This window comes from Puma concolor, chromosome D2 (assembly GCF_028749965.1).
Source record: "Puma concolor isolate L17-30 chromosome D2, mPumCon1.1.hap2, whole genome shotgun sequence".
NCBI classification, from domain to species: Eukaryota; Metazoa; Chordata; class Mammalia; order Carnivora; family Felidae; genus Puma; species Puma concolor.
Window position 1 is genome coordinate 52,772,935 of NC_141677.1, and position 24,544 is coordinate 52,797,478.

Sequence of the window (24,544 nt, forward strand, 5' to 3'; positions counted from 1 at the left end):
CCTTCAGTAGCAGTATTTCATTGTGGCCAAATCTGAGTTTACAACATCCTAAATGGTATGCAATTCCTCAAAAGGAACAGAGTGCACCTCTATTCCTGCCACGAACATTTTTTGAGCAACTATTCTGCACTTTTTGGAGAGTAAAGAGATGAATCTGTACAATTTACTAGATATGATTGTTTAATTTCCCCATCTGTACAATGGGTTTGAGTTCTACGAAACAGAATAAAGGAAACCTTATTTAAAATAGAGTCTGGACGCACCTGGGTGGCTCAGTTGGTTAAGCCTCCAACTCTTAGTTTCAGCTCAGGTCATGATCCAGGCTCAGGTCGTGATCTCATGGTTTCCTGAGTTTGAGCCCCGTGTCAGGTTCTGCACTGACACTGTAGAACCTGCTTGGCATTCTCTCCTCTTCTGTCTCTCTCTGCTCCTCCCCTCACGCTGTCTTAGTCTCTCTCAAAATAAATAAACAAGGGGCGCCTGGGTGGCTCAGTCGGTTAAGTGTCCGACTTCAGCTCAGGTCACGATCTCACTGTCCGTGAGTTCGAGCCCCGCGTCGGGCTCTGGGCTGATGGCCCGGAGCCTGGAGCCTGCTTCCGGTTCTGTGTCTCCCTCTCTCTCTGCCCCTCCCCCGTTCATGCTCTGTCTCTCTCTGTCTCAAAAATAAATAAACGTTAAAAAAAAAATAAAATAAATAAATAAATAAATAAACAAACTTTAAAATTGAATCTGGAGGCCAAAGCGGGGAGCACTCATACTCTACCACTTAGTCAATCACGGATGCAAACTTGGAAGAATCCTACTTTACTACTCCCACGGGAGGAGGTAGAAAGAATTTCTCCTTGCCCAGCAACTAGCTCAGCCAATAAGAAAATACCACAATTCGGCCAATGAGAAACTGTCATTAGCCTGAACTCTCCATTTCCTCCAATGGACTTTAGTTCAAAGCAGCTGCTCCCAACTTCCTTCTTCTCTCTATGAAGTTCCTCTCTTTTGAACTCCAGACTTGCCTATGTTTTGCCACAGTTTACATGTCCTGGATTGCAATTCCTCTGCTATTCCCAAGTAAACTGGTTGTTTTACTTTTAAAGTCAATAGTCCCTACTCTACAGCAATATTAAAAGTAGGTTCCTGTGGGGCGCCTGGGTGGCGCAGTCGGTTAAGCGTCCGACTTCAGCCAGGTCACGATCTCGCGGTCCGGGAGTTCGAGCCCCGCGTCGGGCTCTGGGCTGATGGCTCTGGAGCCTGGAGCCTGTTTCCGATTCTGTGTCTCCCTCTCTCTCTGCCCCTCCCCTGTTCATGCTCTGTCTCTCTCTGTCCCCAAAATAAATAAACGTTGAAAAAAAAAAATTTAAAAAAAAAGTAGGTTCCTGAGAAGAATACATGAGCCAATCCTTGGAAAGTGCTTAGCACAGCCTCTGGTACCCAGTACGTGCTCATTGTTAGATTTATTAAAATGCATCACAATTCACAAAGCACTTTGTATGTTTTCTCATTTTGCCTCACAACACCCACGCAAGGATAAGGAAACTAACTCAAAAACAGAGTGATTTTGCCGAGGCCACATAATTAGTTAAAAATTGGAAGAAACAGAAAATCCACTGTTCAAAACTTCTAATTTTACTCTTTCCAATACCTTGCATTGAAATATAGAGGCACCTTTTCTAACTCTGAAGGGAAATGTTCACACTTGTACAGACGTGATTGCAATTTCCGAACTATTCATCTTAGAATTAAGACGACACATTTTACTTGATGAGGATTGTGTTTTCATAACTGAAAGAAAGGTTAAACTGATAGAAATTCAAAGTTTACTAGTTTGGGGATCAACTAAGACGAAAACAAAACAAAACAAACCGTGTGTGTGTGTGTGTGTGTGTGTGTGTGTGTGTGTGTGTACGTGCACGCGTGTGCAAGTGCGTATACACACACACACTGTGTGTAACAGGAATGTGTTCAGCTGCAAATGACAGAATAAGCAATTAATACTAATTTAGGCAAGATAGGGACTTGTCTCATAAAACAAGAAATTTAGATATAGGTAGTCCAAGCTGATGCATCAGTTCCACAACATCAGGAATGTTCCAGATGTCTTCCATCTTGCCACTACACTGTCAGTGTTTTGGCATTCATCCTCATACTTGCATCCTCATGGTTACAAGATTGTAGCACCGAATCCACACATCAGACACTAATTTCAGGCGGGAAAAAGGTAGCAAAACTTTGCCTAAAACACTCAGCTTACACTTCATTGGCCTAAATTGTCATATGGCCACATGTAGCTACAAGGAAGTCCAGAAAAAAAGCCTCTTTTGATTGGGCATACCGTCATCTCAAATTGAATCAGGGTTCCGTTAGCAAGACAAAGGGGAAGAATGAATAGCAGCGTCTGCCACTTTGACTTATTTTGATGTCATCAGCAACCTTAGAACATGTAGTTTCTTTTATTTTTTAAATGTTTATTTTTGAGAAAGCATGTGAGTGAGTGGGGAAGGGGCAGAGAGAGAGCGGGGGGGGGGGGGGACAGAGGATCTGAAGCAGCCTCTGTGTTGACAGCAGAGAGCCCGATGCGGGGCTCGAACCCATGAACTGTGAGATCATGCCCTGAGTTGAAGTCGGACGCTTAACCCATTGAGCCACACAGGTGCCCCAATTTTTTTAAGTTTTATTTATTTAAGCCGTCTCTACACCCCATGGGGCTCAAACTTGACTCTGAGATCAAGAGTCACACACTCTTCTGAGCCAGCCAAGTGCCTCCATATAGTTTAACTTAGATTCATGCAAATTTGAAATAGGTGCATCATGCATGGGATGTTTTTGTTGTGCCATTGTTTTATTGTTTTTTTTTTGTCTCACGAGTAGAAAACAAATCTAAAATTGGGGTTAAAGATTTAAAAGAAGTATTTATCTACCTATACTGAGGTATCTAGGGGTGTCTATGTGTGTGTTGACATACTGCTATTCCTTTGGAAATATCGAAAGATGGAATCCAAAACCAACTTGAAACACTCCATTTTACTGCCATTCACATTTTCTTCTACGTAGCACTGGGCTAAGACAAGATGTTTGTTTCATCCACAAGTGCCGACTCCCATGAAAACCAAGTAAAAAAAAAAACTTAAAAAAGGAAGAAATTATTGAGAGTGTTAGGCTTGTTATCAGGACTCTTTAAGATCTGCCCTCATTATCGGGGAAGGTTTGCCTGCAGACATTCTAAAGAGTGAAGTTGAGAGGCAGTAAAGCCCATTAATAAAGATGCCAAACTTTTAAAAAGTTGAGATGTGACTCCAGAGCTATGCCGTGCAATAGGGTGGCCATTAGTCACATGTGGCTGCTCAAATATAAATTAACTAAAATTTACAATTCAGTTCCTCAGTCACAATACCCACATGTAGCTAGCGGCTATCGTACAGGGCAGTACAGATATAGAACACTCTCACCATTGCAGGAAGTTCCATTGGACAGTATTGGACTTTCAAGAAGCATTCAAGACCAAATTGTCTGAATGAGTACAGCCCATCACTCAGAGCATTTTTCTAATTCCTCTTCGAAAACTGTCTTCAAAGCTTTTACAAACCACACTAAGAAAACATCTTATTTCATTTATTCTGAGCATATCAAGAGCCTCCTTAACAGCACACTCCAGATAGCGCTCCCTGAATAGGGATGCAAGGAGTAATTAGGCATGCCCCTTCTGCTCTGTGCCATGACCTACTGGGGGGAATAAATAACTAAGATGTAAGGTAATAGGTGTATAAATGTAAGTATGTACAATATGCTCTTGGAGCAGAGAGAGAGAGAGACAATTGATTCTAATTAGGACATTAAGAAAATGTCTTCTTTGTAAAGAATTCAAGTAAATGCTACACGAGCGAGGGGTTTCAAAGTTTTGCTTTGAAATTTTGAAACAAAGGGCTGACAAGAAGTTACGTATTTTGAAAAGGTCATTCCAGTAGGAATTGGAGCAAGTAAACACTGAAGGCAAGACCAAGTGGCAAGCTATGGAAATAATTTGGGTTAGAGGTTGTTGAGGGCCCTTACTAGGTCAATGTCCAATGGTATCTAGAGAGAAAGAACACATTCAACAGAGGTCCGATTTAAAATTCAAAGCTTCAGTTTTGCCTCTACCTAAACCTGTGCAATTCTTTAAAAAAAGCCATCTTGGGGGTATTCTAAAGAATAAGTTGCACAGATTCAAAACGTATTTCAGTATGCTCTGTTATAAAAACAAATCAAGAAACTGTGTGTGTGTGTGTGTGTGCGTGTGTGTGTATGGATGGAGAAATATTCTAAAGATACAGACCAAGGTCTTAGCAATTATCTGTAGTTGGGTAGGATCCAGAGTTTATTTTCTTCATTTTGCTAACCTGTACTTTCTTTTTCTATAATGACAATGTGTTGTTTATGTAATAAAGAAAAGCTATTTTTTACATAATAATTTTATTTTTTATTTATTTTTAATTTTTTTTAAACGTTTTTATTTTTGAGACAGAGAGAGACAGAGCATGAACGGGGGAGGGGCAGAGAGAGAGGGAGACACAGAATCGGAAGCAGGCTCCAGGCTCTGAGCCATCAGCCCAGAGCCCGACGCGGGCTCGAACTCACAGACCGCGAGACCATGACCTGAGCTGAAGTCGGACGCTTAACCGACTGAGCCACCCAGGCGCCCCTTTACATAATAATTTTAAAAGCCACAGTCATTAAACCTAGGGAAGAGTTCTAACAATGTTTTTAATGACGTCAACATGGCTAAAATAGTTTCTTTCACCAAGTTTACTACTACTTTAGGACAACAGTTGAAATGTGAAAAGGATGTTTTCTTTAAAAAAAAAACACCTTAAAAAAATAAAACAAGTTACTATTTCACAGCTATACTTTCTACAATTAAGGTATTAGTTATAAATCACTCTTGAAAGACCCGTCAGAATTTACTTTTCTATTGTTCACTAGATTACTATTGTTCTGTGTAATTATAATAGAATGTTATCTATAATTAGACCTTCCATTACCTTGTAATTTGGTCCTTCCTTTTCTTCCACGGAAATAACCAGTTCTCTAACCTTTCCACTCTTCAAACTCCTATTCCCCATAGATATAATTAATGGGCTTGGTTTTCTTTTTTTTTTTTTTATTTTATTTTTGGGACAGAGAGAGACAGAGCATGAATGGGGGAGGGGCAGAGAGAGAGGGAGACACAGAATCGGAAACAGGCTCCAGGCTCTGAGCCATCAGCCCAGAGCCCGACGCGGGGCTCGAACTCACGGACCGCGAGATCGTGACCTGGCTGAAGTCGGACGCTTAACCGACTGCGCCACCCAGGCGCCCCTGGGCTTGGTTTTCTATCTGGATTTAGGAAGGTGAAATGTTTCTCCTGCCTCACTCCCAGTTTTTCCAAGGCTAATGAGTTTATACTTAGATGCCATCACTGTTGCACTTCTGGCTGACACTTGCATAGCCAAAAAGCATCTTCATACTTTTGTATGGAACTGCCAAAGCACGTCCTGCTCCACAACCCTCTCTCTCCCACCTGGGCCCAGAGGCATGTTCGTGGTGATTGGGAATGAGCCCCTCAAGCCCACTAGTTCCCTGGGAGCCATCACTCTGAAGCTTTCCAGCATCCCCTTCCCTGCCTCCAACCCCCATCCTAGAGTTCATGTGCATCAAGAAGGGAAGGAGTTTTGCCTGGAGAGCAATGTACTTAATAGGATGTAAAAGAAAACATCGATGAATTATGGTTTGGGGTATGTAACTCACAGGTGAGTTAATCAGTGGACTTGTTTAGAAATGGATTATCTATGTTGGTGCAGTAGCAGAAATGAAAATTTCTGACTTGCCTGGTTTTGCCAATATTTAGGCATTTTGTTCTATTGAATGGGACTGCATGTACAGACACACTTTTATTTAGTCTCACACATGAAAAGAGAAAGCATAAGGCATGTAACTCAAGTGATTTCTCATCTAAGCATTTTTATCACAAATTACTAAATCTAGTTGAAAACAGTAAGAAAGGATACTTTTCCCCCTCTAGTATGTGTTCTACCAACCTAGCTTGGCAAGCTCAGAACATCTTGAATTGTAGTTAAAGGCTTCCCTTTACAAAACAACAGCTAAGTTGTTGCCATATCAAAAGATCAGCAAGCTGGCCTGCTAAAAGTCGGATGTGATTATATGTTCCTCCCTAGAAGGTATTTCAGAGGTTTAACAAGGAAAGAAAATCCTGAGAAAGAATTCAAGAAAAATAGGGAGAATGCTTCAAAGTGATGTCTGTATACATTATTTTCCCCCAAGGCTAATTAGCACAGAAATACTTTTTCCTATTACACTTGCCCCATACCTTTTACTAATTAACACTTAAATTGGTGATAATGGCAACGATAACTAGAAAGCCTTTCTATAAATGAGTCATAATTTGTGATTTAGAAATTAATTGAATACTAATTGTTATACTCATTACATTGGTTGCTTCAGATCTGCTTGCTACAAATTCGGGGTTTGAAAAACATGCAACTTCTGCACTTTAGTACTTAGTTATGCTACTAATTCTGAATTATGTAAAACAACAGATAACCCAAACATCATCTTTGGCTTTGTTTCAGATATATTTTTGGTTCTTGGATCTGGGTATCCCTTTATCTGACAATTCACTCAACCTCAAAGCAGCAAAGCCACAACCTAAAAATCTGAAGACCTGAATGCCAAGAAATTGCCTACATTTAATAGGCAAAACAGCGCATTCTTACTCTCTCCCTTCTCTTAGATCTGCAGGTGTCCCCGCTGCTCCAGTAGACTGAGAAAAGAAAAAAGAGGGGGCGACAAGAAAGAAAAGGAAATTGTCTTTGTGGTTGGGGGTGGGGGAGAGATTGTAATATCATGATTAAGAAGCTTTCCTTTTCTGTTTGAAAGTTCTTTCCCATATTAATGATCTGACATTAAGGAATATGAGTCTACGCAGCAGCGGAGTTTGAGCCTGTCCATCTGTAACTTATAAAAGGAAAGGAACAAAGCAGGGATAGGAGGCAGGAAAGGGATGCAGGGAGAGAGCGAGATGTAGGCGCGTGGGGACGGGAAGGGAGAGGCGGATTTGGCAGTCAAAGGGGGGACGAAAGGAACAGGAATGGAAAGTGTGGCCTGGCCGTCCAGCGCTGTGGTGGAGAAGGTGGAACCCACGGCGTCTCACTTCCCCCCCACCCCCAGGTTTTTCCTTTGTAGGTGGGGGCTCTCAGGGCATCTGGAAAGGATCGGTGGGCTAAGAAAGGAAAGGCTGTCGCCTGAGGATGCGCAGGCTCGAGACCGCCTCTCCTGGAGCAGGCGGGCAGGCAGGGACAAGCAGTGACCCCAAGGCTTTGTGGGCACTGGGCGGGGGAGGGGAGGGGAGGGGAAAGGCCACCAGCCAGGTCCCGCGGGTCCCGGACGCCCAAGGTCAGGGCTGTCCATGTAAAGCATGTGGCCGCGCCCGCCCCGCCCTAACCAGCGCCAACTCGGGCGCTCTCTATCCCGGCCCGACCCTCTGCAGACCTCCGCTTGTCCCCCCCCCCCCCCCCCCCCCCGAGCCCAGACACTCTAGGGCAGACCCCTCCTCGCCGTGCCTGGCGACAGTCGGCAAACAACATGGCGGCCGGCGTCGGCCGCGGCACCTTCTCTCCCAACCCCGAGAACGGCCCGGCCGGCTGCGGCGGGCGCCCCGACCAGCAACCCGCGAGCCCGGGGCGGGGCGGGGGCGGCCGCGGCGAGCGGCGAGCGGCGGCCGCGGGCCCGGGCGCGCGCGGGGGTGGTGGCAGGGCGGGGCATCCGGGCTCGCACCCCAGGCCGGGCGGCGGGGAGCGCGGGCGCGGGGAGCGCGGGCGCGGGGAGCGCGGGCGCGGGGAGCGCGGGCGCGGGGAGCGCGGGCGCGGGGAGGGGGAGCGCGGGCGCGGGCGGAGGCGGCGGCGGCGGTTGGAAGCGGCGGCCCAGAGCCCTCTCGCGGCCGCGGCGGCAGCAGCGCCAGCCCCAGCAGCAGCCCGGCCGCCGCCGCCGCCGCCGCCTCGCGCTCCCGCCGCCCGGCCCGACATGAGTGAGGCGGGTCGGGTGCCCTCGCCTGCCGCGCCGCCGGAGGTGGCGGCGGCCGCTCCGGACGAGAGGAAAGGGAAGGAGCCGGAGCGCGAGAAGCTGCCGCCCATCGTGTCGGCGGGCGCCGGCGCGACTGCGGTAGGTGACGGGCGGGGGCAGCCGGGCGCCCCGACGGCGGGCGTCTGGAGGGAGGGCGAGGGGCGCTCGGAGACCCTCGGGGCCCCCCGCGGAGATGCGCCCGGGCCACCCTTCCCCGGACTGCAGTAGAGTGTGCCTGGTGGACAGCCGCGAACACCTCTAAAGCTGCACCTTTCACCCTCGGGAAATGTTGGGGTGGCCGCGTCCGCTGGCTGTTCGCGGTTATTGTCTGCTTTGAGGGGCCCACTTTGTCTAAGGAAATGGCCAGCATCTCGGAGGCGACGTTATCATCTGTTGGATGAGGATAAGGTGTCAGGCAGGGAGGAGTGGGTTTTCCACGGAGGTGCCTGCCTGCCTGCCTGCCTGCCTGCCTGCCTTAGGGGCGCCGAGATTTCCCCCCTGGCTTCGCTTTTCTTTCCCTTCCCCCCCTTCGGATTGCACAGGCTGGGCGGCGAGTTTCCACTTAATTGTGACCTTTCCGTGGCTGTCAGGGTAGTGGGAGGTAGATGCCTCGGTGATGGTTTTAGTTTTCATATGGTACAGACATGTGACGTAAGGTGGGGAGGCTTTTTTAACCTTTTATTTAAACTCAAGTTATCTAAGCTTGACAGGGATGATTTCCCAGCTGGATTTTCTTAAGGATTATTTGGAGAGCGCTCAGCGGCTTCAAACTACATATTGCCAGATGATGTAATGGGACAACCCCCCCCCCCCCTTCCCTGTTTTTACTGATGGTTATGACTCTGGTACTTTGGAGCACACACACAAAAATTAATCTTTAACTTCTGGGATTTTTATTTGACATAACATGTACTTTCTGAAAGTTTGCTTTGGTACATTTAAAGACCATGACTTGTCATGCATCTGTGCTTGACAAAATAGTAAAAGTTTAAAGAACATGATACATTTTCTTTATTCCTACTTGCAATTCATTTCTTAAAACCTCCCTCTTAAATGACTAAGAAGTTACTAAAATAGCTCACTCTTTAAAGCGTTCGGAATAATGTTTTGATTCTGTAGGTTTTTCAAAAATGTCTAAGGACTGTGATAACTGGAAATTGTTAGAACAGGCTCTCTTCATTAAATCATTGTGGCTAAGTGTGGACAGTAATAAAAGAACACATATGGTAAAATATAGCTACAGTTGAGTGGTAAATTGGAGTTGCGGTTAGGAATCACTTTGGGAAATGCTTTGAAGGAATTTGTCATCCAACTGCTTGCAGACCCATTGGGGTTCCTGTGTTGGTACCCTGGACTTTCAGAGCTTATCCAGGACTTTCTGAACTTGCAAAAAGGCAGTGTTTTAAAAGTTCATTTCTAAATCGGTTGTTTAAAACAATGAATGCATATGCTTATGAGAAACAGTTACATGAATGTGGGTCCTCAAGTGAGTGTCCTCCCCAAAACATATTTATCTCAGTGTGGCTGAAAAATTGAAGGCTTGTAATAAAAACTTGGAGAAATTGATAGTACGGACCCAGGACTACAGACTGTTTCCTGAAACCCTTGGAATTCAGAAATTTTCAGATTTTTAGGAAGGTAATTTGATATATAGGTCATGTATAATATCCACAAGTGGGGTCCTGGCCAGTTCCCTATAATCAACATGTCAGTAGTTCTGCAGTGTAATGTATGTTTGTTCCCACTAAGTGAGGTGAAGTCAGACTTAAGTATAAATAGCGTCAGATCAGTTCAGATCAGGTTGGATTGTCAAAGAGTTCAGGTCAGGTACATGTTTCATCATCATATGAGTTACAAAAGCCTTTCCGTTTTAATAGCTTATGGGGTTTCGGAAGTGTGAATAAAGGATTATGGACTTTTACCACTAGTCAAACAGAAGAATAGAGTTCAGTAAGCTTTTTTTTTTTTTTTTTTTTTTTTTAACCTTGAATTACAGAAATTAAAGAAAATTGAAGAAAATATGTGTTTGGTTCTCCAGAGGGCAAGAGAGCTGGGATGATGTCTCAGTTCACCAGCAAGTGGGGAAGGCCTTGGTGTGGAGGGGCAGGGAAAGACAGTTTGTGGCCTGTTTGGTTCTTTTTCAGCCTCCATTGTGGATTAGATGGAGCTTCTGGAAGTTTGCTTAGGAACCTGATTGCCATCAGTAACTTTTTTCTCTGGGCTACTTTCGTGATTCTTTTTTGCCCCAGGTGATCAGTTCTGTCTGTGTAGACTGAGTTCATGATTCAATTAATGTAACCCTCCATTGTTGGCTTTTTCCAAAAATCATTCTATCACGTTTTTGTGAGAGTTTGGAAATAATTCAGAGTGACAGCTCCCTAGAATAAGTAGAAGGTCAGATTATGATGACCCTAATGAAGCCTGAAGAGTTGGGACTATATCCTGGAAGTTTAAAGAAATGTGCAGGAGTGGGCTTCAGGGTGCTGGAAAGAGAGCCCTAAAGTGATTGATCCTAAGACCCCTGAAGTGTGAAGGAAGCCCATTCTAGCCAGGAAGTGCCTAACACAGTGGTCTCAAACCTGACTGACCAGAGTTACCCTGGTAGCACGTCAAAATCCTAATTCCCAGGTCTCCCTCCACAGCACGGGTTTTCAACGTTTGTTGCACCGTAGAATCGCCTGGGGAGCTGTTAGAGCCATCATTGCCCGGTTTCAAATGCAAGCCAGTGAAATCGATCTCAGGCTTCTTTTTACTTCTCACATGTAGCTAAGATTGAAAAATTGATGCTTAGGGGCGCCTGGGTGGCGCAGTCGGTTAAGCGTCCGACTTCAGCCAGGTCACGATCTCGCGGTCCGTGAGTTCGAGCCCCGCGTCAGGCTCTGGGCTGATGGCTCAGAGCCTGGAGCCTGTTTCCGATTCTGTGTCTCCCTCTCTCTCTGCCCCTCCCCCGTTCATGCTCTGTCTCTCTCTGTCCCAAAAATAAATAAACGTCGAAAAAAAAATTTAAAAAAAAAAAAAAGAAAAAAAAAGAAAAATTGATGCTTTATGTACTGAATTAAGGGCTCCATGGAATCTGTGTTTTAACTACATTGCTTCAAGTCTACTTAGTTGGTAGAGCAGTATTTGAAATGGACTGGTGAAAGGTATGGATTAAATGAATGGGGCACAGCAGAAACCAGGGGTGGTGGGAGAACTGAGAGAAAAGGTGGTTAAAGTGGCTCTAGGATGCTCGAGAGGCTCAGGATAGAGCCCTGAGAGAACCATCAAGGTGCGTGGTTTGTGTGGCGAGGTCGTGCAGATCTGCAGAGGTGAGGAGCCCAAGGAATTGGAAATAGTGCGTGGATACGAAAGGCTGGTGGTGTGAACACTGAATCTACTGAGACTGATGGATTAGAGTGGAGGAGAATATTGCAAATCAGTTGCTACTATAGTTGCTAACGGAAGTTAGAAAAATATGGTGAATGGGGGAGAAGAAAGTGGTCAAAGGAAGAGCAGAAATGAGTGGTGGTGAGGATGAGTTTGTCTATTTCAACATTTAAATCAGATGAACAGGAAAAGGGAGGAGGTTCTCCACAGGATAGGGTGGCAAGGAGTGGAATAAGTTCTAGCAAGAGTTAGCTTTAATCAGGTCAAGAAGGTGAAGGGAAATGGGGAGATCAGTTTAGGATTTCAAAGAGAAGTTTGCCCACAGTGAGGGCCAGGAGACTTGTCAAGTAGGTGGAAGGTGGGGGAAGGTTTTGAGGGAAAGCACAGAGTTTGTGGAGAAGATTTGATAGGAAATCAGTAGCAGGAATGAGAGGTTTGTACACATTGTATGAGGTGTGTATAAATGGGCTTAGTGGAACCACTAGCCAAAATGTAACTACCAGTTATTAAACACCTATTATGTTTAGCTTTGGGCTAGATGCTAAGAAAACATAAAAACAAGGTTTAAAAACATTCCTGCCTCGGGGTAGGCAGGGCTAACACATAGAAACATAACAAAGCAAAGCAATGTGTAGAAGTCACAGTGAGCCATAGAAACAATTTGCCCCATAGGAGACCAGAGTAAGGAAATCAGTGTGTGCAGAACTGTGAAGAAAGGCCTGGAAGTAAAGGTAATTATTTAAGCTGGCTGGCCATTGAAGGATGATAGGATTTGGATGGGCAAAAGAAAGTGGGAAAAGTACTCCAGTGGGGAAAACAACATGAACAAGGCTTACAGAGAAGCATTAGGGAGCCATACAGCGAGTCCAATGGAAGTGTGCTGGGAACTTGTGGGAGGTAAGTAAGATTGCATGGGGGCTGGAGCCAGATCACTAGGCACAGAAGTATGGACTTTTTTTTTTTTTTTTTGTCCATGGTTAGTGGGAAGCCACTGGAGTTGCTTAAATAGAGAATGAATGGCATAATGAAATCCATGGTGGTGATTAGCAATAGCATGGACAGGAGGAGGAAGAGTGTAAAGGAAGGAGCTTTGTAGTCGGTGCCCAAGATGACAGGTGCATCCACTCAGGTGGTGGCCATGTGATAAGGGTAAGGGATGGAGGAACCCGCGTGATGTGGAACCTTATTAGAGAACAGAATGAAAAAGAAGGAAGATTGATACATAAAAGGATTCTGCAGTTTCCAGACAGGTTCTCTCAGAGAAACATGTTTACATAAAAAGGTAATCCAGCCAACATCATTCCAAATGATGTGTATAAACTCACATAAACTCTGTCCCATCTAGTGTTCAGAACAATCTAACATATGGAGAATCTTGTGCCCTTTGTCCATCTTGTTCTAAACAAGAGGTGAGACAGGAAAGAGTGAAGGCTGTGGTGCCGAAGGTATTTTAAGCAATTGAATAAACAACAGATATTACAAAAATACATCATATATGTGTATGCTTAATACATATAAATCATAAATAATAGCTAGTATTTGAGTACCTACTCTACACTAAGCATTTTCCCTGTGTCTCTTGTTTAGTCAGATTGCAACCAAAAACAGTCACCACAACCACTGTGATGGTGAGGAAGATAATCTTCTTATTTCACAGAAAAGGAATCTGAGAGTCAGAGAGGTTACCTGTTCCTTGCTGGAGGGTAAAATGGCCGGTTAGGAGCAGAGTTGGTTTTAAAATTGAGATGTTTCTGACTCAAAAACTCTATAGTCTGCTCTTTCCACATACTATATTGCTGGTGAGGGGCAGTGTGGTTCAAAAAACCTGCACCTACAGCAGTATTTGTTATTTTTGAAAAGAGGTTATGGTCCAGTGACAAGTTAGTTCAAAACTTTGTTACTGGAGATAGAACTATTATGGAAGAGAAAGATGTGTTCAAGGATATCTGATAGTGTCAGTTTTCGTGATGGTGTGAATGTATCATTAACTTCTATGTAAAATAAAGCAGTCTAATTAGAGAAAAATAATCTGAGAGTTTTGCGATGTAAAAAGGAAGGGCTATAGCTATATAAACACATATCCAGGGTGTCTCTAATTTTGAGTGGGTTGTAAAGTCTGTTTGTCAATTTTTTTAACTGCACAGCCATTATGTAGTTGCCTGCTTGTTCTCTCATTCATAACTAATTCAGAATGTTAGGACGTGAGTAATTTGACTATATTTAACACTTGGAGAAAAGTGGTCGTTGTGCGTTGTGAACCAGGGAACCTCCAAAAGTGCCTTATATGATTCTGAATCTTCTTCACAGGGGAAATGAGAAGACTAAATTAATACACCAAAAGCATTTAGGAAAGAGGCTTGACAAAGTGAGCTGAATAAATGTTGGATGATATTATTATTATTATTTGCAAACCAACATCTGTCGCTGGAAAGCTGTTTGTAAGCCAGCCAGCCCTTTCTAAGTCCATCCTGTGGCTTTGGTACTTTCCTTCACAACTTTGTGTATCAAGCCTCCAGCCCCGTACCACCCTGTCTTCTTTCTCCTTTCCTTCTGTGCGTAGACACCACACACACACACACACACACACACAGACACTCACACACACTGAATTAAAGGACCTCACGCGTCCTCTGAACTCTTCAGGGCTGGTGTATGCCTGGGTTCACGTGAATTTCTTTTTGGAGAGGAAAAGAAATAGCTTCACAAAGGGATACAGCTAGTGTTGCCAGAGGAGCAGCTTGTTTTGGCATAGTGTTTGGAAATTAACTTATTTTGAGTTTGAGTTGAGGAAGAGAGAGTAGAGAAGGATCAACAGAAGACAAGTGAGGAAGTAGGTGGAGCTGAGAAGGCTCTGGGAAGCTTTGATTTCCCTACTTTTTCTGTGGTCTTGCCTTGCAAAAATGTTAGACTGCTACGCCTTATATGAATAACAAGTTGTTCCTAAGTTGATATTTGTAACTTAGTGACATTTTGGTACGCAATCAAAAAACATCTTTGGGGGAATGATTGTAGTAAATGAATATGCCTCTTAAAAATAGAAATTATTGGGGTGCCTGGGTGGCTCCGTCAGTTAAGTGTCCGACTTCGGCTCAGGTCTCATGATCCTGTGGTTCATGGGTCGGAGCCCCATGTAGGGCTCTGTGCTGACAGCTGGGAGCCTGGAGCCTGCTTTGTGGATTCTGTCTCTTGCTCTCTCTGCCTCTCCCCTGCTCGTACTCTGTCTCTCTCTCTCAAAAATAAATAAAACATTTTTTAAAAATTTTAAAATTAGAAATTATTGAAATTTTACTAATTCAACTGAATTGAAAAGTCTGTCTGAAGTCTGATCCTAGTCATTAAAAAGAGCTCTATTTCAAATTACCTTGCTTTTGATCCACATGTTTTTATTAAAGAATAGCAAATTGGTTGAGGAATTGCGATTGCATCAAATCAGACATTTTAGAAGTAGTATTTTACTGTATAAAGATAATCTGTTGATGAAAAATTTTTTTCTATTCCTATGTTGTAAGATATGTGAATAAAATTTCCCATGCCACCTTTCTTTCCTGATAAGTGAATACTGAATTTTCTGAGCTTCAGGACTAACCTTTCTTTTATATTAAGTCGGATTACTTTTCAGTTATTTATAAGATTAATTAATTGCATTGTGACTTTTCTGGTGTCAAGATTTTGTTTCAGAATCCACATCCTTATTCCTAGTCTCCTTTGAAAGAATTGGTTTATGTCACTTAAGAAAAGCAATTCCACTTGGACTGGTGCTACTTAGTTTGGGAGGGAAGTTCACACCTTGCAAGTAGCTAACTTTTCACATCTTAATAGAAGGCTACAGAGCAAAGTTAGCACTTTTTAAATTTTTTTTTTTTTTTTTTTTTTACGTTTATTTATTTTTGAGACAGAGAGAGACAGAGCATGAACGGGGGAGGGTCAGAGAGAGAGGGAGACACAGAATCGGAACAGGCTCCAGGCTCTGAGCGGTCAGCACAGAGCCCGACGCAGGGCTCGAACTCACGGAGTGTGAGATCGTGACCTGAGCCGAAGTTGGCCGCTTAACCGACTGAGCCACCCAGGTGCCCCAGCACTTTTGATTTTATAACGCAGCATCCTAATAGGGAACTGTGAAAAAAAAAAAAAAAAAAAGAAAAACAAAATGTCTTTATCCAGTAACAGGGCTTAAAATAGTCTCCTTTGTAGACTAAATACAATTGAGGCCTCTCATCTGATGTGTCCCTAACTGGTGGTTTAGGTCAGTTTCTATTAAAAAAAAAAAAAAAAATTGATAAAGCAGAGAATCTTAAATGCTTTTTATTTTAACTTAAACATATAAAAAACTTTAATGTTTATTTTTGAGAGAGGGAAAGAACAGGGGAGGGGCAGAGAGAGAGGGAAACACAGAATCCGAAGCAGGCTCCAGGCTCTGAGCTGTCAGCACAGAGCCTGACATGGGGCTCGAACTCACAAACCATGAGATCATGGCCTGAACCAAAATCAAGGGTCAGACCCTTAATCGACTGAGCCACCCAGGCGCCCCATTAACTTAAAACATATAAATGTACATATGTTCACCTGGCTTTTGATACAGTGACCTTTACTCAGTATCATAGAAAGTCACTTAATCTTTTGTAAAGTAGTTTTTCTATGCATGATAGGTAGTCCCTGGACTCCTTAATACTGAATGATACATGCATTACCTTAGGAGCACTTAAACTGTTGCTGAAATATTTATCTTTGGATTTGAAAAATAAATTTCAGTGAGGCATGGCCCAAAGTATAGATTGCTATTATCCCTACATGCATATCAGAAATCACCAATGCAAGAAACTCAGTTTTTATCCATTTAGATAATCTTTCGTTCTTTTTCTATAGTCTGTTTTATACTGCATTTATATTTACCACTTTTCCAGCAAAGCCCTTCATCCAAAAGTGATGCAGGGATATTCTGAATCAGAATAATAGTTCTTTTCTTTTTCCTAAGGTTGTATGTTGTATTGAGTCTAGTTTAGGAAAGTATGTTTTCATCTGTCTGGATCAGCTCTGTCGAATAGAAATATAATGTGAACCACACATGTAATTAAAAACTTTCTAATAGCTACATTAAAAAGAGTAAAAATAAAGAGGAAAAGTTACTTTTAATAATATATTTTATTTAGCCCAACATATCCAGAAACTTACACTTCGGTATTTAACCAATATAGACACTTCCTGAGAGACTTTGCCTCTCTTTCGTACTAAGTCTTTGAAAATTGTGTATTTTATACTTCATAGATATCTGTTTGGACTAGCACATTTCAAGTACTCAGTAGCTCCCTCTAGCAAATGTAGTATATGCTCCAGCAAATGGGCATATTAAGCAGTGCAGATCTAGAGAATATCTTCTTGTGCTCCCAAGATTCCTTAAATTCATTCTTAGTTTGAATGCCTATTGTTGCAATCCTCAGAGTGTCCTCCTCCTCCTCCTTATAGAGATACATGAGGTGGAAACTACTTCTATGATGATACTAAGTGTAGCATCGTAGTGTAGAGCCTAGTTTTCTAGAGGATACATGACACTTGGTATCGCAACAAATTGAACACAGAAGCAGGTAGAAGAATCCAGCTGTCTTCTGTGAAATCAGATGTTAAAAAATAGATTTGCAAAATGCAAAACAATGGCACTGTTCTCACTAAGAGGTTTGTTTGGGAAAATAATATTTTCTACAAACGGGTTTATTGTTCTCTTAAAAGGAATTAATACATGCAATAATTTTTAAGAGGGTAAAGGGATTCTGAGACCAGAAAGTTGGAGACACAGGTTGAATTCCCTTGGTTCTTTATTTGGCATTATTGATGATAGGTATTCCACATAAGTGTGTTTTCCAACTAACGAAGTGTTATTGCACATTTTAGAATGTCCAGATGTTGCTTATTGTATGGAGCATTTTCTAAAATACATCATGTATGGGGCACCTGGGTGGCTCAGTCGGTTAAGCGTCCGACTTCAGCTCAGGTCACGATCTCACAGACCGTGAGTTCGAGCCCCGCATCGGGCTCTGGGCTGATGGCTCAGAGTCTGGAGCCTGCTTCCGGTTCTGTGTCTCCCTCTCTGTCTGCCCTTCCCCCATTCATGCTCTGTCTCTCTCTGTCTCAAAAATAAACGTAAAAAAAAAAAAAAAATTTAAAATACATCATGTACATGTCAGATGATACTGAATGTAATCTAGCATGTCCTGTTGACTGGACCCCTGCGACAGCTCTGCATCCAGAGCTTACGTATCCGCGGAGATCTGTGTCAAGTTCATCTAGCTGTACATTTGCAGTGTTGGTCTCTTCTGTGAGTAAAAGTTCGGCCAGTTGACCCATCCAAATAGCTTAAATGTAACATTAATTTTCACTTGATACAGTTTAAAATGCAAGCATTTCCAGCTTGTTCACAAAACTAGTAGGTTGAACCATGTTATGAATGAATAATGAGTTTTGTAGATAGAGAAATTCAATTTTAATTCAGTCTAACATAGTGGTGAGATGCTATGGCTTGAAAATGTTTCATGGTGAAACAGAGCCAGCAAGGATTATTTTATCAATGATTGGTTTAGAATGTGAACAAAAATGTTTTATATTGTACAGCAGCTTTTGGGGATTAGAGGATGAGCAAGGTAAATTTTATCACAATCTTGAATATGGTGGAACTTGGTATTCAGCACAAAAGCTATTATGGAAAACTATGAATGTCCCTTTTATTAGTATCTGATGAGAAATATGGTAAAGAAATCAGAAATTTAACTCAGGGGTAGTTTGTTCCTCAGTAAAAGTTGAAAATAGGAATTTGTATTAAAATAAAATTTAAAATAAAGTTGACAGTATTTTATGTTAACAGGAGCAGAGCAGTTTTGTCTGTTTGTCTAAGTATTTTTTATTTCCATTTTTGAAATTGCTTGTGATTATAGAGACCACTGAGGTCAATGTTAGGTATTTGTGAAATGTAATCTTTGGTTAGTTATATAATTACTGCGTAAAAATTTTTCTGCTGTTCGTTGAGCTCACAGTTGCCTCTGCCTAGAGAGTCAAGTCTATTATTTGCTATACCAGGTTTAAATATTTTGAGTTTTTTCCTCAATGAATTCTTGCTGTTCTCTGCCCCCCCCCCCCCCCCCCATTTGTGCTTATCTTCAATCTGTAACAGCTGGTTGGGTATCCTGCTACTCTGTGTTCTTCAACACATCCAGCCCACTGTTTGCAGGCTGGCCACATTCCAGGACTTCATCCTTAATGTTCTCCTTCTGTAGGACTCACAGATCGCATTTCCGAAACTCCTCACGAAACCAGATGTAATTGTGGTAGATCCAATTCTTAGATGACTCAAAAAGTAATGATCTCTAACCTTTAATTTAGTCTGATGTTTGATGTCAGTTAATACCCAATAGCTTGTTGAGTTGTTTCTCTGATTTTTAGTTTACACGGCACAATATGCTGCCCTGTTTCTTCTCAGGAAAGTATTGGTTTCGTGTAAGAGTTCTCTTATGTCTTGGACAAGAGTGTGGGGCAGCGGCTGTTTTGAGAGTTGGCTGTTGTTAATCTGTAGTGTACTGTCAACCTGTAAAACGGTCCACAATTTATCCCATGTCATCTAAGTATAAGGTATCAAGAACACAGCTGTCTTACAAACGAGAGACTTACGAGACCAAGGATTTCTTTTTCATGTCATTTAAGGTTTTTTGATTAGAAGGAGCAGAAAGTAAGGATAAATATGCCTCCTTTTTGAAAAAGGTGGGGGACGCCTGGGTGGCTCAGTCAGTTAAGCATCCGACTTCGGTTCAGGTCATGATCTCGCAGTTCATGGATTTGAGTGCCACATTGGGCTCCAGTTTGGAGCCTGGAGCCTGCTTCGGATTCAGTGTCTCCCTTTCTCTCTGCCTCTCCCCCACTCATGCTCTGTCTCTCTCTCTCTCAAAAATAAACATTAAAATTTTTTTAAAAAAGAAAAGAAAAAGGGGGTTTATTGCAATGATACATGCATGCATATCAGAACCAGAAAGCAAAGTGGAAGAGAGACTGGCTACTTTCTGTGCCTCTGCTGTTCTCTTACTCTTGGCTGGGCTCTCTTTTCCATATTCCTTTATCTGAAATCTGGAAAGACCTTCTGATGAAATGCTAGGAAGCATTGATGCCCTTTATGTCAGGTAACCTAATGTGTAGCCACATAGGCTGCAGATGGCTGCCTTTTGGTTGAGTGCCTGTCTCCGCTCCCATCCTTGGCCATTCCTGCACAAAGAATAGCAGTAATGCTATGGGGTCATAGCAAACATTGGATTTGGCAGCCATGAAACATGCTCGGTGTATCTTCCCTCAAACCTTTGTACCTTTCCAGCCACTGGCCTTTCTCCTCTGCTATGAAGCTTCTGGACAGAGCAATCCCTGCTCATTGCCTACATCCCAAATTTCCCATTCATTCACCAGTCCATTTCATATAGTTTCTGCCACTGCCTTCCCTGAATTTGTTGTCTCCAGTGTCCCCTAGATTTCACACTTGCTCATTCTAGTAGGCTCATTTCAGACCTAACCACTCCATCATTTAACATCGTTGATCACTTTTTTCTTGAAACTTTATCCTCCCTTAGTTTTTAACACATTACCTTTTCTTGGATTTCATATCTCTTTGGCTGTTGACTCCTTCTCTTCTTTGTCAGCTTAATCATACATGCCTCAGAGATACTGTAGGTTGAGTTCTAGGGTACTGTGATAAAGCAAATATTGCAATAAAGTGAGTCAAATGAATTTTTTGGTTTCCCGGTACCTATAAAATTATGTTGACACTATACTGTAGCTTATTAAGTGTATAAAAGCATAACATCTAAAAATCAATACACATACCTTAATTAATACTTTATTGCTAAAAAATGCTAACCATCATTGGAGCTTTCAGTGAGTTGTAATCTTTTTTGTGGTGGAGGGTCTTGCCTTGTTTTTTTTTTTTTAAGCAAAGCCTTTTTACTTATTTTCTTTAAAGGATGGGGAGAAGGGCAGAGGAAGAGTGAGAATCCCACACTCAGTGTGGAGCCCAACATGGGGCTCAATCCCATGAGCCAGAATCAAGAGTCAGACACTCAACCAACTGAGCCACCCAAGCACCCCAGTCTTGCCTTGAGGTTGGGGTGTCTGTGGCAGTTTCTTACGACAACAGTGAAGTTTGCTGCATCGATTGGCTTTCCTTTCACAAATGATTTCTCTGCGGCCTCTGATGCTGGTCGATAGCATTTACCCACAGTAGGATTTCTTTCAAAATGAGAGTCATTTGTCTCAAACCCTGCTGCTGCTTTATCAACTAAGTTTTCGTAATAATCTAAATCATTTCTTGACATTTCAGCAATCTTCACCAGGAGTTGATTCCATCTCAAGAAACCACTTTCTTTACTCATCCATAAGAAGCAACTCCTCGGGGCGCCTGGGTGGCTCAGTTGGTTGAGCGTCCGACTTCAGCTCAGGTCACGATCTCGCGGTCCATGAGTTTGAGCCCCGCGTCAGGCTCTGGGCTGATGGCTCGGAGCCTGGAGCCTGCTTCCGATTCTGTGTCTCCCTCTCTCTCTGCCCCTCCCCCGTTCATGCTCTGTCTCTCTCTGTCTCAAAAATAAATAAATGTTAAAAAAAAAAAATTAAAAAAAAAAAAAAAAGAAGCAACTCCTCACCTGTTCAAGTTTTATCGTGAGATCGCAGCCGTTCAGTCCCACCTTTGGGCTCCACTTCTGATTCCAGTTCTCTTGCTCTTTCCGCCACATCTCCCTCCAGTGAAGTCCTGGGCCCCTCAAAGTCCTCCCATGAGGGTTGGAGTCAGCTTCTTCCAAACTCCTGCGAATACTGATATTTTGACCTCTTCCCATTAGTCACAAATGTTCTTAATGTCATCTGGAATGGTAAATCCTTTCCAGAAGGTTTTCGGTTGACTTTGCCCAGGCCTATCAGAGGTAATCCTGTCTATGGCAGCTATAGCTTCATGAAATGTATTTTTTAAATATGACTTAGAAATCAAAATGACTCCTTGATATATGAGCTGTAGAATGTTGTGTTAGTAGGCGTGGAAACAATATTCGATGCCTTGTACATCTTCATCAGAGTTCCTGAGTGACCAGGTGCCTTGTCAATGAGCAGTAATATTTTGAAATGCATCTTTTTTTTTCTGAATAGTAGGTCTCAGCAGTGGGCTTAAAATACTTAGTAAACCATATTGTAAACAGATGTGCTGTCACCCAGGCTTTGTTATTCCATTTATAGAGCACCGGGAGAGTAGACTTAGCATAATTCTTAAGGGCCCTAGAATTTCCAGAATGGTCAATGAGCATTGGCTTCAAGTTAGAATCACCGGCTGCATTAGCTCCTAGAAGAGAGTCAGCCTGTCTTTTGAAACCAGGCATTAACTTCTTTCTGTGAAAGTTTTAGATGAATCTTCTTCCGATAGGGGGCTGTTACGTCTACACTGAAAAATCTGTTGTTTAGTGTAGCCACCTTCATGAATTATCTTAGCTAGATCTTCTGGATAACTTCTGCAGCTTCTACATCAGCACTTGCTGTTTTACGTTGCACTTTTATGTTATGGAGACAGCTTCTTTCTTTAAACCTCATGAACCAACCTCTGCTAGCTTCCACCTTTTCTCCTGCAGCTTCCTCACCTCTCTCAGTCTTCATGGAATTGTAGAGAGTTAGGGCCTTGCTGTGGATTAGGCTTTAGTTGAAGGGAATGTTGTGGCTGGTCTGATCTTCCGTCCAGATCACTAGACCTTTTTTCATATCAACCACAAAGCTGTTTTGCTTTCTTATCATTCATGTGTTCATGGGATAGCACTTTTAATTTCCTTCAAGAACTTTTCCTTTGCATTTTCAACCTGGCTGTTTGGTGCCACAGGCCTAATTTTCAGCTTATTTCCTGCATCAAAATACCTTCTTCACTAAGCAGAATCACTTCTGGCTTTTGATTTAAAGTGAGATATGCAAGTTTTGCCTTCACTTGAGCACTTAGAAGCCATTGTAGGGTTATTAGTTGGCCTAATTTCGATATTGTTGTTTCTCAGGAGACAGGGAGGCCCAAAGAGAGGGAGAGAGATGGGAGAAAGGCCAATCCATGAAACAGTCAGAACACACACATTTATCAATTAAATTTCCCATCTTATATGGGCATGGTTTGTGGTGCCCCAAAACAATTACAATAGATCAAAACAATTATACCAAAGATCACTGATTACAGATCACCATAATAATAATGAAAAAGTTTGAAATCTTGCAAGACTTATCAAAATGTGGCACAGAGACACAAAGTAAGCAAATGTTATTGGAAAAATGGTGCTGATAGACTTCCTTGATGCAGTTGCCACAAACCTTCAATTTGTAAAAATGCAGTATCTGTGAAAAAGGATAAAGTAAAGCATAACAAAAGGTGTGCCTGTATTTCCCACAGTTCTGTCCTTATATTAGTTGTGAATAACAATGGCTACACAACAGTGGCATAATGATAACCCTGTCAATTAGTAAAATATCCATTATCTTGACATGAGAAACATGCTTTTGCCTAGCAGCGAGCATTGATTCCTTTTCCGGTCACTCATGAATCATAGTCTTATAAAACCCAGTCTAGAATTTTCAAGTTTTTGGTGAGTTGTCAAAGTATGCCCGTTCTCCTGAAATTTGAAATAGAGCATTTTACATTCCTTATTTATTTTGTAATTTATGGAAGAGTTCTGTGATTCTCATTATGCTTCACATTTGGAACTGAAATAGCTGTTACGTTTTGCCATTGTTTTGGCCCAGCCCTCCGTGCCTCTTCTTTCCCTGTTCCTGTTGTCCTGGTTCAGACTTCAGATTTCCTCTGATAGGCCTGGTTTAGCTTCTGAAGAGCCCTTCAGCCTCTTGCCTACACTGCCGACAGAGTGATTTTTCTGAGATACAGATATGATCATGTCACTCCCTGCTTAGAAGTCCTCAGTGATTTTTCCCTTTCTCCTTCCAGCACATCATCTCTACTCCGTAGCCTGAAGCCTTCATGAGATGGTTCTGCCTGCTTTTCCAGTCTCATCTTACTGGGCCATTCTCCCCTTCTGATTCTCTCTTTCAACCACACTGCTCCCTAAATCCTACTATTGCTAAGTCTTAAATGACGGCTGTCTTTGACAGTTATCAGTGGAAAAAACAAAAACCTTCCTTTGCATATTAACTTATTAGAGATATTTAAAGCCAAGTTAACAAAGCTCCATTATTGAGAGGCCATTCATTGATCTCATTGTACAAATTGGTTACTTACATTGCTTACTATGTGTAAATGAAATATATAGTGCATCAAATTTGGCATTTGCTCCCACTATCCTTTAAGATATTCTATAGAACAAAACATACAAATTAAGCAAACTTGGCCCTAGTAGTTAATACAATTCTTATTTAAGTATCCTAATATTTATAGTAAGGAATGATTTACTTTTTAAATATATAGCTTATTTTTATTTTATTTTCCTAATCAACATACTAGTTTTGTGAATTTGATTATGCAAATTATGTAATTTACTAAGACTGTTTTATAGAAAAATATTGGATATCACTGTCTTTTTTTTTTTAATGTTTTTATTTATTTTTGAGACAGAGAGAGACAGAGCATGAGCAGGGGAGGGGCAGAGAGAGAGGGGGACACAGAATCCGAAGCAGCTCCAGGCTCTGAGCTGTCAGCACAGAGCCTGACGCGGGGCTCGAACTCACAGACTGTGAGATCATGACCTGAGCCGAAGTCGGATGCTTAACTGCTTAACCGACTGAGCCACCCAGGCGCCCCTGGATATCATTGTCTTATCTCTTTATCCAATTTTCTCTCTCCTTGGGAATCTGTATTCTAATTCTACTAGAGATTAGAATTGATAACTGTTAAATAGCTTTATTGATAGGATCAGTTAGTTGTTATTTTTTATTATTTGGAGATTCCACATATGAACTGAGCAATGTTCTTTGGGACCTTCTTTTATTGAGAAGGGGTAGAGGAAGCAAGAGGAAAATAAAATATTGAGTCTTTCCTGGATTGCTAGGACATCAAATATTTCCTTAAAGTACACTTAGTTTTTCTCTTTAACATTAATTTCCTCTGCTTAGGTGAGTT

General features: G+C 42.3%; 1 protein-coding gene across 2 annotated transcripts in view; it reads left to right on the forward strand.

Moving 5' to 3' along the window:
* The first annotated feature begins 7,898 nt into the window (after window positions 1–7,898).
* Window positions 7,899–24,544, forward strand: part of HECTD2 (HECT domain E3 ubiquitin protein ligase 2) — a 79,435-nt gene continuing 62,789 nt past the window's right edge. The window contains exons 1-2 of one of the 2 annotated variants that reach the window (XM_086680355.1): window positions 16,376–17,398; window positions 17,628–17,758. In XM_086680355.1, coding sequence (XP_086536481.1) covers window positions 17,386–17,398; window positions 17,628–17,758 — 144 coding nt within the window. In that variant the 5' untranslated portion in view covers window positions 16,376–17,385. Of the gene's footprint in view, window positions 8,185–16,375; window positions 17,399–17,627; window positions 17,759–24,544 lie in introns of those variants that run through there. The other variant, XM_086680356.1, reaches the window with a different exon arrangement.